The following is a 13,271-nucleotide window of genomic DNA, read 5'->3' as shown; positions in this document are numbered from 1 at the left end:
TGTTTCTGTTTCCTTCCCTTCCTGACACAGCCCGTCCCAGGGGCAATCCCAGCTCCACGGTTCCCGTGATGCAGGGACAGCTGGACACTCGCACCTTGGGCACTCGGGCAAACACAGCGTACGACATGCCCAAAGCTCCCAGTCCCCACAGTGGGGTACAAGGGGCAACAGACCCATTTCCCCACCACGATCTGCCCTGTCCCACTGGGATGGGCCCCGTGATGATGCCCCAGAGCAGCGACCGTGACATCCGCAGTGGAGCTGTGCCTCATATATGGTCATGAAGAGCGCTGGAGAAGTTCATTGGAGGGCTGGGCTGTGTCAGAAGGGAGATAAGCCCTGATAATGTCTAAAAAGGTGCCTGCTGCTTCGATTGGCTCCTCCTGCAGCTGAGCCAGCACCTGCAGATATATATTGGCCTCCCATCTTTGTTGTCCTGTGTGAGTCCTCAGGAGCTGTGTCAGGGAGTGGAGTGCATCAGAGCAGTGCCGTCAGGGCAGGAGGCTGCGGATGGAGGCAGAGGGACTCCTTGTGCCTTGGGTGCTGTGGCTGCTCCTCTGGGTGCAGCTCTGCTGGGGTAAGTGCCTGCTTCCTTGTCCCACAGCCCTGGGTCCAATGGGCACCAGTGGGGTCATGGGGATCCCTCTGGAAAAGGGGTTTCATCCCAGAAAGCAGTGAGACAAGGGTCAGAAGGTGCTCAAGTCCATCGACCCTGTGCCTCTCTGGGTGGGAGAAGGGTATTGGTGCTTCCAGGCTGCTCCTGTGCTTATGGCAGTTGGTGCCTGGGCGTGCTTATAGACACCTCATCCTTGGGCACCCTTTGGGGACCCCCTGTTCCCCCAGTGCCGTGTCCCTGGAGCTGGTGGTGGGTCAGCTGGTGACTGCAGAGCTCAGCGATCCCCAGGACACAGCCAACCCCCAGGGTGCCCAGGAGGGTTTCTGTGGTGTTCAGTGCCCTGTGGTTGGGGTGACCCCAGCCCAAGGTGGGGCAGTTTGTGCGCTGCAGAGAGAAGGGGACCAGGGCATCTGCATCCACAGCCCAGCAGAGAGGTGTCCTTCCCAGGGGCCCTGGCTGAGGGCGGGGGCTAGGCTCATCCCCATGGGCAAGGAGGCAATGAGCATTGGAGGGATTGTGGGGATCATCTCGGTGCTCCCTGGGGACCTGGAAAGCCCTGTGGGAGGTGGGTGGGCTTGGGTGGTGCCCAGGGCAGGTGGTGGACAGGGGGCTGGGGTCATGGGGGACACAGCAGTGTGGGGAGGCCTGGGGGTCTGGGGCTGCTCACGAGGTGCCGTGCTGGGAAGGAGCGGGTGCCCTGTGCAGAGCCTGGCGTGGTGTCTGGGTGGGCATGGGCAGGGTGCGGGGTGCGAGGAGGTGCCGAGGGCTCTGGGGTGGGAATGGCCCAGCAGGGCCAGAGCTGGGCATCCCCCAGCCCAGCCCAGCCCAGCAGAGCCTGCAGGGAGAGGAGGGACCCTGACACTGCCCCTGGAACAGCCCAGAGGGGAGAGGGCTCACAGCCCTGGTGCCTGGGACTCGGCCCTGTGCAGGGGACCCTGCAAAGCTGCAGCGCGAGGCCTTGGCATTCTCCTAACCAGCCCCATGTCTGTGTTTGAAGGTGCTGCAGAGGTGAGGCTGGAGGCTGGAGGCAGCCCCTGTGTTGGGAGAGTGGAGGTGAAACACCAGGACCAGTGGGGGACGGTGTGTGGTGCTGGCTGGGACATGAAAGATGCTGCTGTAGTTTGTAAGCAGCTGGACTGTGGATCTGCTCTCGAAGCCCCTTGGTATGACCGTTTTAGTCCAGGATCTGGCCCGATTTGGCTGAGCGATCTTGAGTGCCAAGGCACCGAGACTGCCCTGTCTGAGTGCAAACATACTGATCGGAGTAAACCTTACTGTGATCATACTGTGGATGCTGGAGTGGTTTGTTCAGGTAAGGAGTCAGCCAGTTCCTCACCTTTGGGGCGGGTCCTGGGATCGGGGACTAACCAGGCTGTGCCCTGAAGGAGAAATGCGTGGGTACTGGAGCAGGCCCTGACGTGGCTGCTCTCGCTGCCGAGCTGGGACTGTTGCTGCTGCTGTCCCTGGGGAAAGCCCCGGGTGAGCCCACCCCAGGTGCACAGACCCCGTCAGGGTCTCGGGGGCTCAGCCCACCCTCAGGCTGAACCGAAGGGGCTTTTCAGAGAGGAGAAGAGCAGGGCCTGGGGCAGAGGAGCAAGGTGACGGGCAGCACCTTGCACTCCATGCCCAGGACCGCCCCATGAGGACCAGCCCCACGTGAGCTCAGGGCCTGGCGGCTGCGAGGCCCCTGGCTGCTCCCTCCCACATCACCGCACGCTCAGGCCACCCTGCAGGGTCCTTGGGGCTGTCACAGCCCCGCGGGGAACGCGGCCTGTCCAGGCAGCACTGACCCGCTGTCCAGCCACTCCTGCTGGCCCTCGGCTCCCCATGCTGCCCCGTGCCACAGGGCTTTGCCAGCACTTGCTGACCCTCATCTGCGCCTGCTTTTGCAGCATGCGCCGGTGTCAGCCCAGGGCTGCACGCGGATCTCCTGTTCCTCTGCCCAGTCGCTGGCCGCAACGTGCACAGCCCCAGCAGTGCGCTGTGGCCCTGCCTGGGGACACCTCTCCCCAGGCACGTGTCAGAGGAGACAGCTGGCCCAGACACCGACCCAGTTACAGCTGCACCATTTCTGTGCCTGGGACGTGTCTCCCCTCACAGACACCCCAACACCCCAGGACACCCCCGGGAACAGGGAGCATTTTGGGCTGCTCTGAGGCGATTCCCCAGCCTGGCTCTGAGCTCTGCAGCACCTGGGCCTGTTTTCCTGGTCCAGGCACTGTGGTGCTGGGGGCCTGTGCCGGGCAGCGCTGGGCTCCTGGGTCAGCAGCATTTCCCTGAGCAGTGCCTGTGGCTGTGGGTCCAGGATAGACACAAGCCCTGGGGCACTGTGTGGGTGTGAAAGGAGGTGCAAGGGGCCCTGAAGGGTTTGTGTCATCAACACCCATGGACGGCTGCTGCTGGGGTGTTCATGGGTCATCTTGGATGTGGCTGCCTTGGAAATCATGTGGGATGCAGGTATGTAACTGCTGGAAGCCTCTGGGAACTGCCTGTCATCGGTGTTTTCTTCAGGATTTGTCCAGCTGGTTGGAGGGGCCAGCCCCTGCTCAGGACGTGTGGAGATCAGAGATGGAGACCTGAGGAGAACAGTCTGTGACTCGCACTTTCGTCTTGAAGCTGCTGACGTTATCTGCAGGGAGCTGCAGTGTGGCACAGTCCTGTCCATCCCCGGGGCAGCTCACTTTGGAGAGGGGGTCGGTGCCATCTGGGACGAAGAGCTGCAGTGTGTGGGGAATGAATCCCTCCTCTCCTCCTGCCCCAGGATGTCCCTCAGCAACCAGACCTGCACCCACGCGAACGACGCTGGTGTCACCTGCACACGTGAGCATTCAGGGAGGAGGTGTGAAATGCCTCCCGTGAGCTGTGTGCTGCGGGGTAGGGGAGCAGGGAAGTGACCGTGCTGAGCATGGTGTGAGTGCAGGAGGGGTGGAGTTGTTGTCTGTAATCTTAAAATGATGCGGAAGGAGCAGACAGGGCTGCTATCCCTTTGGCGTCTCCTTCAACACCTGAGGGTGCAAGAGCACAAAGCCATTGTTAAAATTATCTGTTCTCATTTGTTCGCTCACGGGCACCGGTAATGAGCAACAGGAGTCAGATTTCAAAGTTTTTAAAGTTCTATTGCTAGCAATAAGGTGCCTCTTGGCTGGGAGCACAGGAAGGGACCCGAGCAGCTTTTTGTTACAACTTTTAAGCGATAGTAAGTTGTTACATATTCAATACTTTAGTTTACATAACCAACCAGATCTATCCACGATTCTTAGGTCTACCAATCCCCTTCCCATATTACAGTACAAGGTAGTTCCGTGACAGCCTTATATGGTTCATCTTATAATTATTCATTAGCTGATTTGCACCTCTTCTGGTGTTACCTTTGAACCACTTTTGTACTGCTGGCTGGATTAAAGTGGCTTCTTTGCAGATCTTCAACTTTGTACAAAAACCAGGGCTAAGGCAAGGTCAGATAAGATGTTCTGCTTGGAAGGCACCCTGACCTTGCATGTTCTTTCTCTGCAGAACTAGAGTATAGTGGAAATTTTCTTAACACCATCTTCACTTTTCCTTCTCTTTCCCCAGAGTTCACAGGATTCAGGTTGGTGAATGGCAGCACGGTGTGTTCGGGGCGGGTGGAGATCCAGGTGCTGGGGACCTGGGGAACCCTCTGTGACTCTCGCTGGGACATCTCCGACGCCCACGTTCTCTGTCATCACCTCAACTGTGGATTTGCCGAGTCTGTTCCTGGAGGAGGGCATTTTGGGAGAGGAACCGGCCCTGTCTGGAGAGACACCTTCCACTGTGATGGGACCGAATCCCATTTGGTACAGTGCCCTGTGACTGCCCTGGGGGCCTCCTCATGTTCACATGACAACGTTGCTGGTGTTTTTTGCTCAGGTGAGTGCAGGGAAAATGGAGGATTAACTAAACTTGCCCCTTGTGTGTGACATGGCAACCCAAAGCTGGGGAGCCCATGGCAATGACAAACTGAATTTCTCCCTGGAGAAACCCTGCCTTCCCATGGAGGGGTTCAAAGGGCTTTGCCTGCTCAGGTCTCTGCCTCCCCAGGGCAGCTGGTTCAGGCCCTGGAGACCACCACCAGGCCTGGGCTCCTCCGCTCCCCTCCTATAGCACAGGCACAGGATGGGGCTGTGGGACACAGCTCCACTCAGTGCAGCTGTGAAGGACCCTGCACTCCCTCCTGCAGCGCACAGCCCCGTCCCAGACCACAGAGAACCCTGCAGACCCTGATCCCACCGCCTGCAGGGGCTGCTGTGGGTGCGTCCAGCAGGAGCAATCCCTGAGGCCGAGCTGCAGAGTGGGGCTGGGATTTGCCCTTGCTTCTTGTCAGTATGAACCCCAAACTCGTCCTGTTTTGTAAGAAAGGCCCTCGTGCTTCTGCTTCCTGCCCAGGACACAAGCTCCACGTCCCTGATCCATAGGGATGCAGAGGGGTAGAGACATGTGGGTTCTCCCCTGGGTGTCTCAGCAGGGGTCAGTCCCAGCGTGGAGATGGAGCAAGGCTTGTGCTCATCCTGTCCATCACCCAGGCCATTGCACAGGCCAGTGCTTCCTCCTGCTGAAGCTGCTCCACATTCATCATTAAGGACATATCTGGTGGCTCTGGGATTTGCCCTCACCTCCCATGCTTCCCTATCCCTGTCCCTTCCTGAGAAACGACATTTGTAGTCATCAAGGTTTAGTGACTAGAGGAAAAAAAAAACTTGGAAAACTTCCATCCTCAAGTTCCTCACTGTGAGCTGGCTACAGATGGGTGAGTCCCTGGGTGTCCCAGGGCATCAGAAATGGGAGACACATGGCAGGGTGCAGGGCTCCCCAGTGTCACAGAGGGTCCAGGGCATTTTGCCTGTCTCCGAGCAGGATCCTCTGAATCCCTGCGGCTGGTGGGCGGAGGGAGCCGCTGTGACGGGCGAGTGGAGATGCTGCTGCACGGAACGTGGGTCAGAGTCCTGGATGACCAGTGGGATGTGAACGATGCCAGCGTGGTGTGCCGGCAGCTCCAGTGCGGAGAGGCAGAGCGAGCCTACAACCCACCAAAGTCTGAGCGAGGGACGGGCCCCGTGGGGCTGAGAAGGGTCCAGTGTGCAGGGAAAGAGACTCGCCTGACCCTCTGCAACACCTCCCTGCCTGAGGCAGTGCCGGAAGGAATTGCGGAGGATGTGGGAGTGGTTTGCTCAGGTGAGTCGCTGACAGTCCCCAACACACTGTGCTCCCCAGGGCCGGGAGCTGCTGACAGCTGGGGTTTCTCCCGGCTGCAGGGAGCCGGCGGGTCTGGCTGGTGAACAGGGCAGGGCGCTGTGCCGGGAGAGTGGAGATCTACTACGAGGGCACCTGGGGGACCGTCTGCGACAACTCCTGGGACGTGACCGATGCCACCGTTGTTTGCCGCCAGCTGGGCTGTGGGGTGGCCATGGAGGCGCCCGGCTCTGCTCATTACGGGGAAGGCTCCGGGCAGATCTGGCTGGACGAGGTGAACTGCTCCGGGGGTGAAGCTGCTCTCTGGGACTGCCCTGCCGAGGCCTGGGGGCAGCACGACTGCAGGCACAAAGAGGACGCAGGAGTCGTCTGCTCAGGTCTGTGTGGGGAGCAGTGGTGGGAGCCTGATGCTTGGGGAGGTAGGGATGCAGGGAGAGCAGGGCATGGCCGAGCCTGCCCCTGGCTGCCCTGAGCCCCCTTCCTGCCCCCATCCTGGGGACATCTGTGCACAGTCCTCACTGGACCTAGTCAGGGTTGTAGGGAGAGCACAGACGTCCCCAGGGCTTAGAGGGGAGGGTAGTGCTGCACGCTGGGGACTTCTTTCTGCTCCCTTGGTGAAACAGTGACTTGCTGGCAGTGCCCTCTGCCTGTCTGAGCCCTGGGGTGTCCAGAAGAGTTCCTGCTCCTTGCAGTAAGCCTTCCTGCCCATGGATGCCGTAGAATAACCTGGGTGGTTTTCAGGGATGCTTCAGGTTTCTCTCTCCTCACCCCAGGACCAGCTTGTTCCCCCCCACTTTGTGCTTTTCCTTCCAGAGTTCACGGCCCTGAGGCTGGAGAAGAGCGACGGCTGCTCTGGGCGCCTGCAGGTTTTCTACAATGGAACATGGGGGAGTGTTTGCTCCAACTCGATGACTCGTGACACCATGTCCCTGGTGTGCAAAGAGCTGGGCTGTGGAGGTGAAGGGTCCCTTGAAACAGACCTGCCGTATGGCAGGATATCTGGCCCCACATGGCTGGATCATGTTGAGTGTGGGAAGATGAACAGCTCCTTTTGGCAGTGCCCCTCTGCTTCCTGGAATCAGCAGTCATGTTATGACCAACGAGAAGAGACTCGCATCACCTGCAGTGGTAAGACTGGAACCACCTGGGCACAAAGGCTCACAGCAGGTCCTGCTCCCTGTTCAGGAAGGTGCAATGCAGAGAAAGAGCTTGGAGTGGCTTTTATGTTCCATTTCAAACCACTGTGCTGTCAGTGACACAAAGAAGAGTTCATCTCTCAAAGTGACACATGTCCATCAGCAATAGCTGTCCTGAGTTCCCTGCGTAGCCAAAGGAGGGGCAGAGGCACCTCCAGGCAGGGTCTCCTCCAGCTCCCCTTGGACACCTCTTGGAGGTGCCTGTTGCTCTCTGTTGCCCATAGAGAGGGCCCAGTCAACCACCTTTTAGCTTGGGAAGTCCATGCAGAACATCCTGCTCATGGCTGTGTTTTGCTGAGGGAACGGGAAGGGGGAGAGTGAAACCAGTCCTGGTGGCTGAGGGTTATGTAGGAAACAGGCAGCGTGCAGGGCACTGCTGGCAGCAGAGCTCAGAGAAGCCTCCCCTCTGGGAACATCCTTCTGCTCCTCTGCTAACCAGGGAGCCTTTGGGGGTGAGCAGGCAGGGGTAAGCCTTCAGTGCTGTGCTGTTCTACCCTGAATTACCAGGGATCCAGCTGTGTCCATGAGCAAGGAGGCACTGGGAGGTTCAAGCACAGGTCAGTCCTGCTCCTGTCCACACGACTCCCATGAAGCAGCCCCTTCACCACAGCATTTCCTTCTGCAGGGAGACGACCAGAAGCCGCTCCAGCCCCGGTGGCCGAATGCCCCAACTCTACAAGCTGCACAGGTAGCTGCTCCTCCATGTGCCCTTCTCACTTGGCCAGGCTCTCCTAGCTGCCCCAGTGACATGGGGGGTTCTGTGTTTTCCAGAGATGGAGAAGATTCGTGCTGTGGGAGGAGAGGACGGGTGCTCAGGCAGAGTGGAGGTTTGGCACCGCGGCTCCTGGGGGACGGTGTGCGGTGACTCCTGGGACATGAAGGATGCCGAGGTCGCCTGCAGGCAGCTGGGCTGTGGCCCTGCTGTGTCTGCCCTGGGGGAGGCTGCATTTGGGAAGGGGACAGGTCCCATCTGGCTGGAGCGGGTGGAGTGCAGAGGGACGGAGCGATCTCTCTGGGACTGCTGCACCAAGCCTGGGGACAGTGGTGCCTGCCAGCACAAGGAAGATGCTGCTGTGAATTGCTCTGGTGAGTAGCAGTGCTTCGTCCCCTTGTTCCAGGACATGTTTCCCCAGCTGTGTCCTCACAAGGCCCCAGAGCTCCTCAGAGCAAGGATGTCCCTGGGGAGGTCAGGTGTCTGGTGTCAGGTGGGGAGCAGCTGTTGTGGGGCTGGGTGTCCTCAGGCCTCTGCCCGTGGGACTCCTGCAACCCCTGTAAGTGCATCCCCTAGTCTGATGGTGCTGTCCCCCCCACGGCCCAGAGCAGAGGACCCTGGGCCTGTCACGGGGACCCAGAGAAGGACAGTTCAGATGGGACTTTAAGGGGATGTCCGTGTGCGTGCACACACACACACACACACACACACCCCTCTATCTCTCTCTCTGCTCTGCAGCTGCACCAATGACGACAACGTCACCTCCTCAAGCAGGTAACCTCCCCTCCTCCCTGAGGTTGATCTCTCTGGGGCCAGGTTGTGACCTGCAGCCCGAGGGAAGGGGTTCTGTGCTGGGGTGTGAAGCCCCAGAGAGGAGGCCCTGGGGTAGGAGCAGGTGGCTTTGGGGAGGGCTGTGATTCAGCCAGCAGGGTGGGAACTGCCCTGTGACTCAACCCTGTACCTCCACCCCCTGCTGCCGTGTGTGTGGGGGGGGTCAGGACTGGGATGTCCCTGGACCCCCACCTCCCCCAGGCCAGGGGCTGCCTTGTCCATGTCCCTGCCCATGCAGATCCCATCCAGGGCCGTGCAAGGGACAGCGGGAGAATCTCGGTGCCTGTCGTCATCTGCATCATCCTGGGGGCCCTGCTCTGCCTGCTGCTGGCCCTCCTGGTGGGGCAAGTGCGAAGTGCCAGGGCTCAGCGCAGAGGTGGGTCCTTCCCCATCGGTCCCAGGGTGGGCGATGCCTCTTGGCAGCCCCGCGGGTGCTGTGGGGTGTCTGTGAGGGGCACAGATGGAGCTGGGGTGGGGGTGCTACCTCCTGCCCTATTCCCTGCCCCTCCACTGTCTGGCTGTGGGACAGCAGTAACCAGGGGAGGAGAGAGTCCAGATGCAGGAGGAGATGGTGATGGGTGAGGAGAGAAATGGCAGTGAGGGGCTGACGGAGATGGGAGCAGCAGCTGGCTGTGCTCTGGGCAGCGCTGGAGGGGAGGCTGTGGGGCAGGAGCGGTGCCGGGAGGAGCCCAGGGCAGGGGATCTCTCAGTGCGGGTGTCCAGTCCCCAGGCTGCTCTCTCTGCCCAGCCCTGCCCACCCATGGCAGAGCAGGGCCGTGTTATGGACCCATCTGGCAGAGAGCGGGGAGCTCCCCTGGGAGAGGAGCCGCGGGAGCTGCTCCAGGGTCAGACCAGGGACCGGACTCGGTGCCAAAAGGAGCATGGGGCTGTCTCTGAAGGGACAGGGTGAGGGTGACGTTGTCCCAGACCGTCTCCACAGGGACGTTGCTGTCACTGGGGACGTGGCAGTGGTGCCTGGACAGAGCAGTGGGGCTGGGCTGTGGGGTCAGTGCTTGTCTGGCCTGGGGGGAAGGGCTGGGTGACCACATCGGAGTCTGGTCTCCTGTCTCCACGTCCCTGTGCCGACCCTGCCTCTGTCGCCAGGCTCCAGGAGGTCTCTGGAGCCCTTCTCTGAGGCCGTGTACCAGGAGATTGACTACAGCTTGACATGGGAGAAGCAGGCGATGTTCGGTCGCTCAGGTCGGTGTGGGTCCACTTTGGAGGGAGCACGTCTGCAGGGCCCTTTCCCCCAGCCCTGACCCAGGATGGGACCTTGGCAGCCCCCATGCCAGTGGTCCCCACAGCGCTGGGCCACGGGGTCTGTGGAGAGAGCAGCCCAGGGAGGAGCTTCCTCCCCACCAGCTCTGCCCATCCCAGCCCAGGGCACAGCTCCTCCCTGCCTGCCGGGCTGCCTGTCCAGGGTTGTACCTGGTGGGTGAGGGAAGGGGCTGTCCCAGGGCAGCTCCGAAAGGCCCTTTGAGACAGGGTTTGTCCCATGGGAGCAGGATGAGCCCCGAGCCCTCCTCCCCGCGCAGTCCCTGCTGTGTGGGTCCCCGTCCCCAGCAGTGCTGGCCATGAGCAGGGTCAGCAGGGTTCACCCCAATGACACCTGCTGCTCCTCTCACCAGGCTCCTCTTTGGAGGGGTCGCTGACCAAGCTGCAGCCCGAGCCTGGGGACAGCGAGGAGGAGGACGGTCCTGGGTCAGCACCAGGTAATGGAGGGTGAGGCAGAGGAAGGGTTGGTCTCTCCTCCCTGTAGCTGTGTGACCAACAGCGTTGTCACTGAGTGTCACCATCAGGGTGGGGAGGAATCGCCCTTCGGAGTGACTCCAGAGCCATGCAGAGCATGTGAGGGTCACACATGCCCGTCTGAGCTGGGTGCCTGCAGCCCTGAGCCCTGCGGGGTCGCAGGGGGACTTCCCGGGCTCAACCTGTCCCTGCCTCCGGCAGGCCCCAAGCTCACCCTGAGGCACTGACATCTCCCTGAGCACACAGGGAGTCTCCACAGCCAGCTCCGGTGCAGATCCCAGTACTGCTGACCCTGCAGCTGGGTGAGAGGGATCCCCACTGCCATATGCACGCTCCCACAACGCCGGGGGAGGTGGGCTGGATGCTGGGTCTCCTGTGGCCCTGCCAACACCAGCATCTCAGCCCCTCATACCTGCACATCCTTCCTTCCTCTGCTCTGCAGGAGGGCTCTTCTCATTGCCACCAGCTCCCCTCTCCTTTCAGATGTCCCCGTCCTGCCCAGAGGTGACCCAGCAGATGGCTATGATGATGCCAGAGAAGTCTCTGACCCCGGGGAGGATGTTGTTCCTGGGCAGCGAGACTGGGAAGTGCCCAGGGAAGCGGAGGAGGGAAACAGGCCTGTGGAGGCACAGAGAGGTGAGGGGGAAGTGCAGTGCTGCCGGCTCCTGGAGTGCCGTCCCCAGTGCCCGGAGAGTCACTGCTTACTGAGAGCCCGACCTCCCGGGACAGGGAGGGAACCTGCGCCAGGAGTTTTCCTGCTGTGGAAACTGGGGTGGGATAAGGGGCTGGACATCTCGGGACAGTAAGAGGAGGGAGAGGAAGGGGATTTACAGCCCAGGAGGGGCACGTGCATGGGGCCAACTGCAATGCACCGGCCTTGCTGCTTCCAGAGGGGAGCCTGCACTCCTGGGGAAGTGATGGGGCCCCAGGAGACAAGAGAGACGCCCCATCCCTGCTTCCCACAGACACGGGGTACGATGATGCTGAAGAGGTGTCTCTGACACATCCCCATGAGGACACCAAGGCTGAGAGACTGGACCCTGGTGCCCAAAGGTCCCTGAGCCCAGGGCCAGGAGAGCCCACCCCTGCCATGTGGTTGGGTGCACCTGGGATGGAAGAGAGGTCTGTGCAGCTGGGAGAGCCGTGAGTGCCAGAGACCAGTCTCCCTTCTCCCACTGGTAGCAGAAAGAGCTGGGCATTTTGTCTATTTTTATTCATCTACTTCTATGCCATGCATTGGTATTTGTTCTTATTAAAACCATTTGGGAGTCTGATCCAGAGCTGGTGCTTCCCTCCCCAGGTGTCGGGGTGTCTCCCCGAGGCTGATCAGGGAGGGCGAAGCACCAAGAACCAGCAGTGGGGAAGGGACACGTCTTGGGACCAGTGGGCTCTGAGACAGGCTGTGCGCCTGCAAATGCCCATGGACCCTGGAGTGCGGGAATAGTGAACAGTCCAGCTGGAGGATATTCCTGCTGGCAGAGACATTTCCATCCTGCAAACCACACGCAGAGCTTCCAGCCAAACTGGGTCTCTCTGCAGGGTCCCGTAATGCCCTTCTGGGCAGGGAGGTCCAGTCCACTCACCCCGGGAGTGCCCCTGCTTGCTCTTTTCCCAGTGGCTCTGCCTAGACCACCCTGGTCCCAGGCACGGATGCCACCACCGAGAGGCAGTGACAGGGTTGTTCCTGGGCTGTGGCCCCACAGCAGTGAGCCTGGAGGTGACAGCAGAGCCCTGAACACCCCAGCCAGCCCCAGAGGGGCTCATTCCCTGGGGATCACCTCCCCACAGCAGTTGGGAGGCAGCTCTGCTTTCCGCTGCCCCCATGCACAGTGCAGAGCAGCTTGCTGAGGTGCCCGGGCCTGAGATTTCCCCTCCTGTGGCTCCACAGGGTCTCCCATTTCCAGGGGCTGCTCCTGGCTCCCGTGGTCCTCATGGACCCCCCGAGCACTCCTAGCACAGCCCAGAGCTGGCTCCTTCCTGGCAGGGGCTGTGAGGCACCAGGGCTGTGGGCAGTGCTGGGACCCCTCTCCTGCTCCCATCCACCCCCACCCCTCTGCCCTCTCGCTGATGGGCTGCAAGGGCAGAAGGAGCTGCCTCACCTGGGGCGCCAGTTTGGGTCCGTGCAGGGGAATATCTGTGTGCAGGGGAATATCTGTGTGCAGACGCAGGGGACGGGAGCAGTCAGTGACAGGAGAGGACATTTCCTTCAGCAGGGTGGGAGGCAGAAGAGGGAGAGGGCAGTGGGCTGGAGAAGGGACCACAACACGTGGGCTGCAGCCCAAAGTCACAGTTCAGCCCCCGGCCTTGGAACAGGCCCATCCCTGAGGATGCTCACAAGAGCATATTTCCATGGAGAGAAGATTTCACGCCCAGCCCTAAAGCAGGTGCCAATGGGAGCTGAGAGAGGATCCCTGGTCCTAGGCCGGGTTTTAACCAACTGCGCCCCAGCGCCCACAGGTGAGAAACTTCTCACACAGGAGCTGAGTGGGGAGGAGGGTTCAGCAGCTGTGCAGCATCTGGCACCCAAACTGCCCTCCCTCCTCCAGCCGGGGGGGGGGGGAGTCTCCGCACCCTGCTGGCTCTTCCTGATGGATTCCCCGTGCCACACACTGACAGGCAGTGGGGCTAAGGCCAAACGCACAAAAACACACTCCGCCTTTGCCCTGGCTCATTTCCTTTCCTGTTCCCTACTTTTTCTCTTGCATTTTTCTCTTTCCTTCCTTTTCTCATCCCCCCACCCCACCACTTATGCATCCATCCTCCACTCATTTACCGATTTCAGCCTTGGCAGGCACAGGAAAGCATGGGACCACGCCACTGCCGTCAGCTCTCCCTGCCCAGCTGCCCCAGCACAGCTCGCCTCTCCCCCACAACAGGCACCATCAGGCCGGGAGGCAAAATCGGACATCTCTGCCCAGGGTCTGGTGCCTCTCTCGGGGAGGCAGAGGATAACATCCCC

The 13,271-nt window shown here is 60.8% G+C and overlaps 2 protein-coding genes across 2 annotated transcripts in view; one reads left to right on the top strand and one right to left on the bottom strand.

Annotated features, from left to right (window-relative positions):
• LOC136993818 (uncharacterized) overlaps positions 1-13,271 on the bottom strand; it is a 487,107-nt gene that overhangs the window by 369,389 nt on the left and 104,447 nt on the right. The window lies entirely within an intron of this gene.
• Positions 1,100-10,539, top strand: LOC136993795 (scavenger receptor cysteine-rich type 1 protein M130-like). The gene is made up of 6 exons (XM_067308742.1): positions 1,100-1,181; positions 4,190-4,504; positions 5,717-5,806; positions 5,887-6,201; positions 6,638-6,952; positions 10,514-10,539. Exons 1-6 carry the CDS (start codon positions 1,100-1,102, stop codon positions 10,537-10,539), a joined length of 1,143 nt encoding a protein of 380 aa, XP_067164843.1.

This window comes from Apteryx mantelli, chromosome 20 (assembly GCF_036417845.1).
Source record: "Apteryx mantelli isolate bAptMan1 chromosome 20, bAptMan1.hap1, whole genome shotgun sequence".
NCBI lineage: Eukaryota > Metazoa > Chordata > Aves > Apterygiformes > Apterygidae > Apteryx > Apteryx mantelli.
The sequence above is the reverse complement of the archived record's forward strand: the minus strand, read 5'-3'. Positions and strand labels throughout refer to the sequence as shown.

Coding starts and splice junctions, on each gene's coding strand:
- LOC136993795 (XM_067308742.1), top strand. CDS start 1,100: ATGGGCAAGGAGGCAATGAGCATTGGAGGGATTGTGGGGATCATCTCG. Junction 5,807..5,886: donor TGTGGGAGTGGTTTGCTCAG/GTGAGTCGCTGA, acceptor TCCCGGCTGCAG/GGAGCCGGCGGGTCTGGCTG. Junction 6,202..6,637: donor CGCAGGAGTCGTCTGCTCAG/GTCTGTGTGGGG, acceptor TTTTCCTTCCAG/AGTTCACGGCCCTGAGGCTG.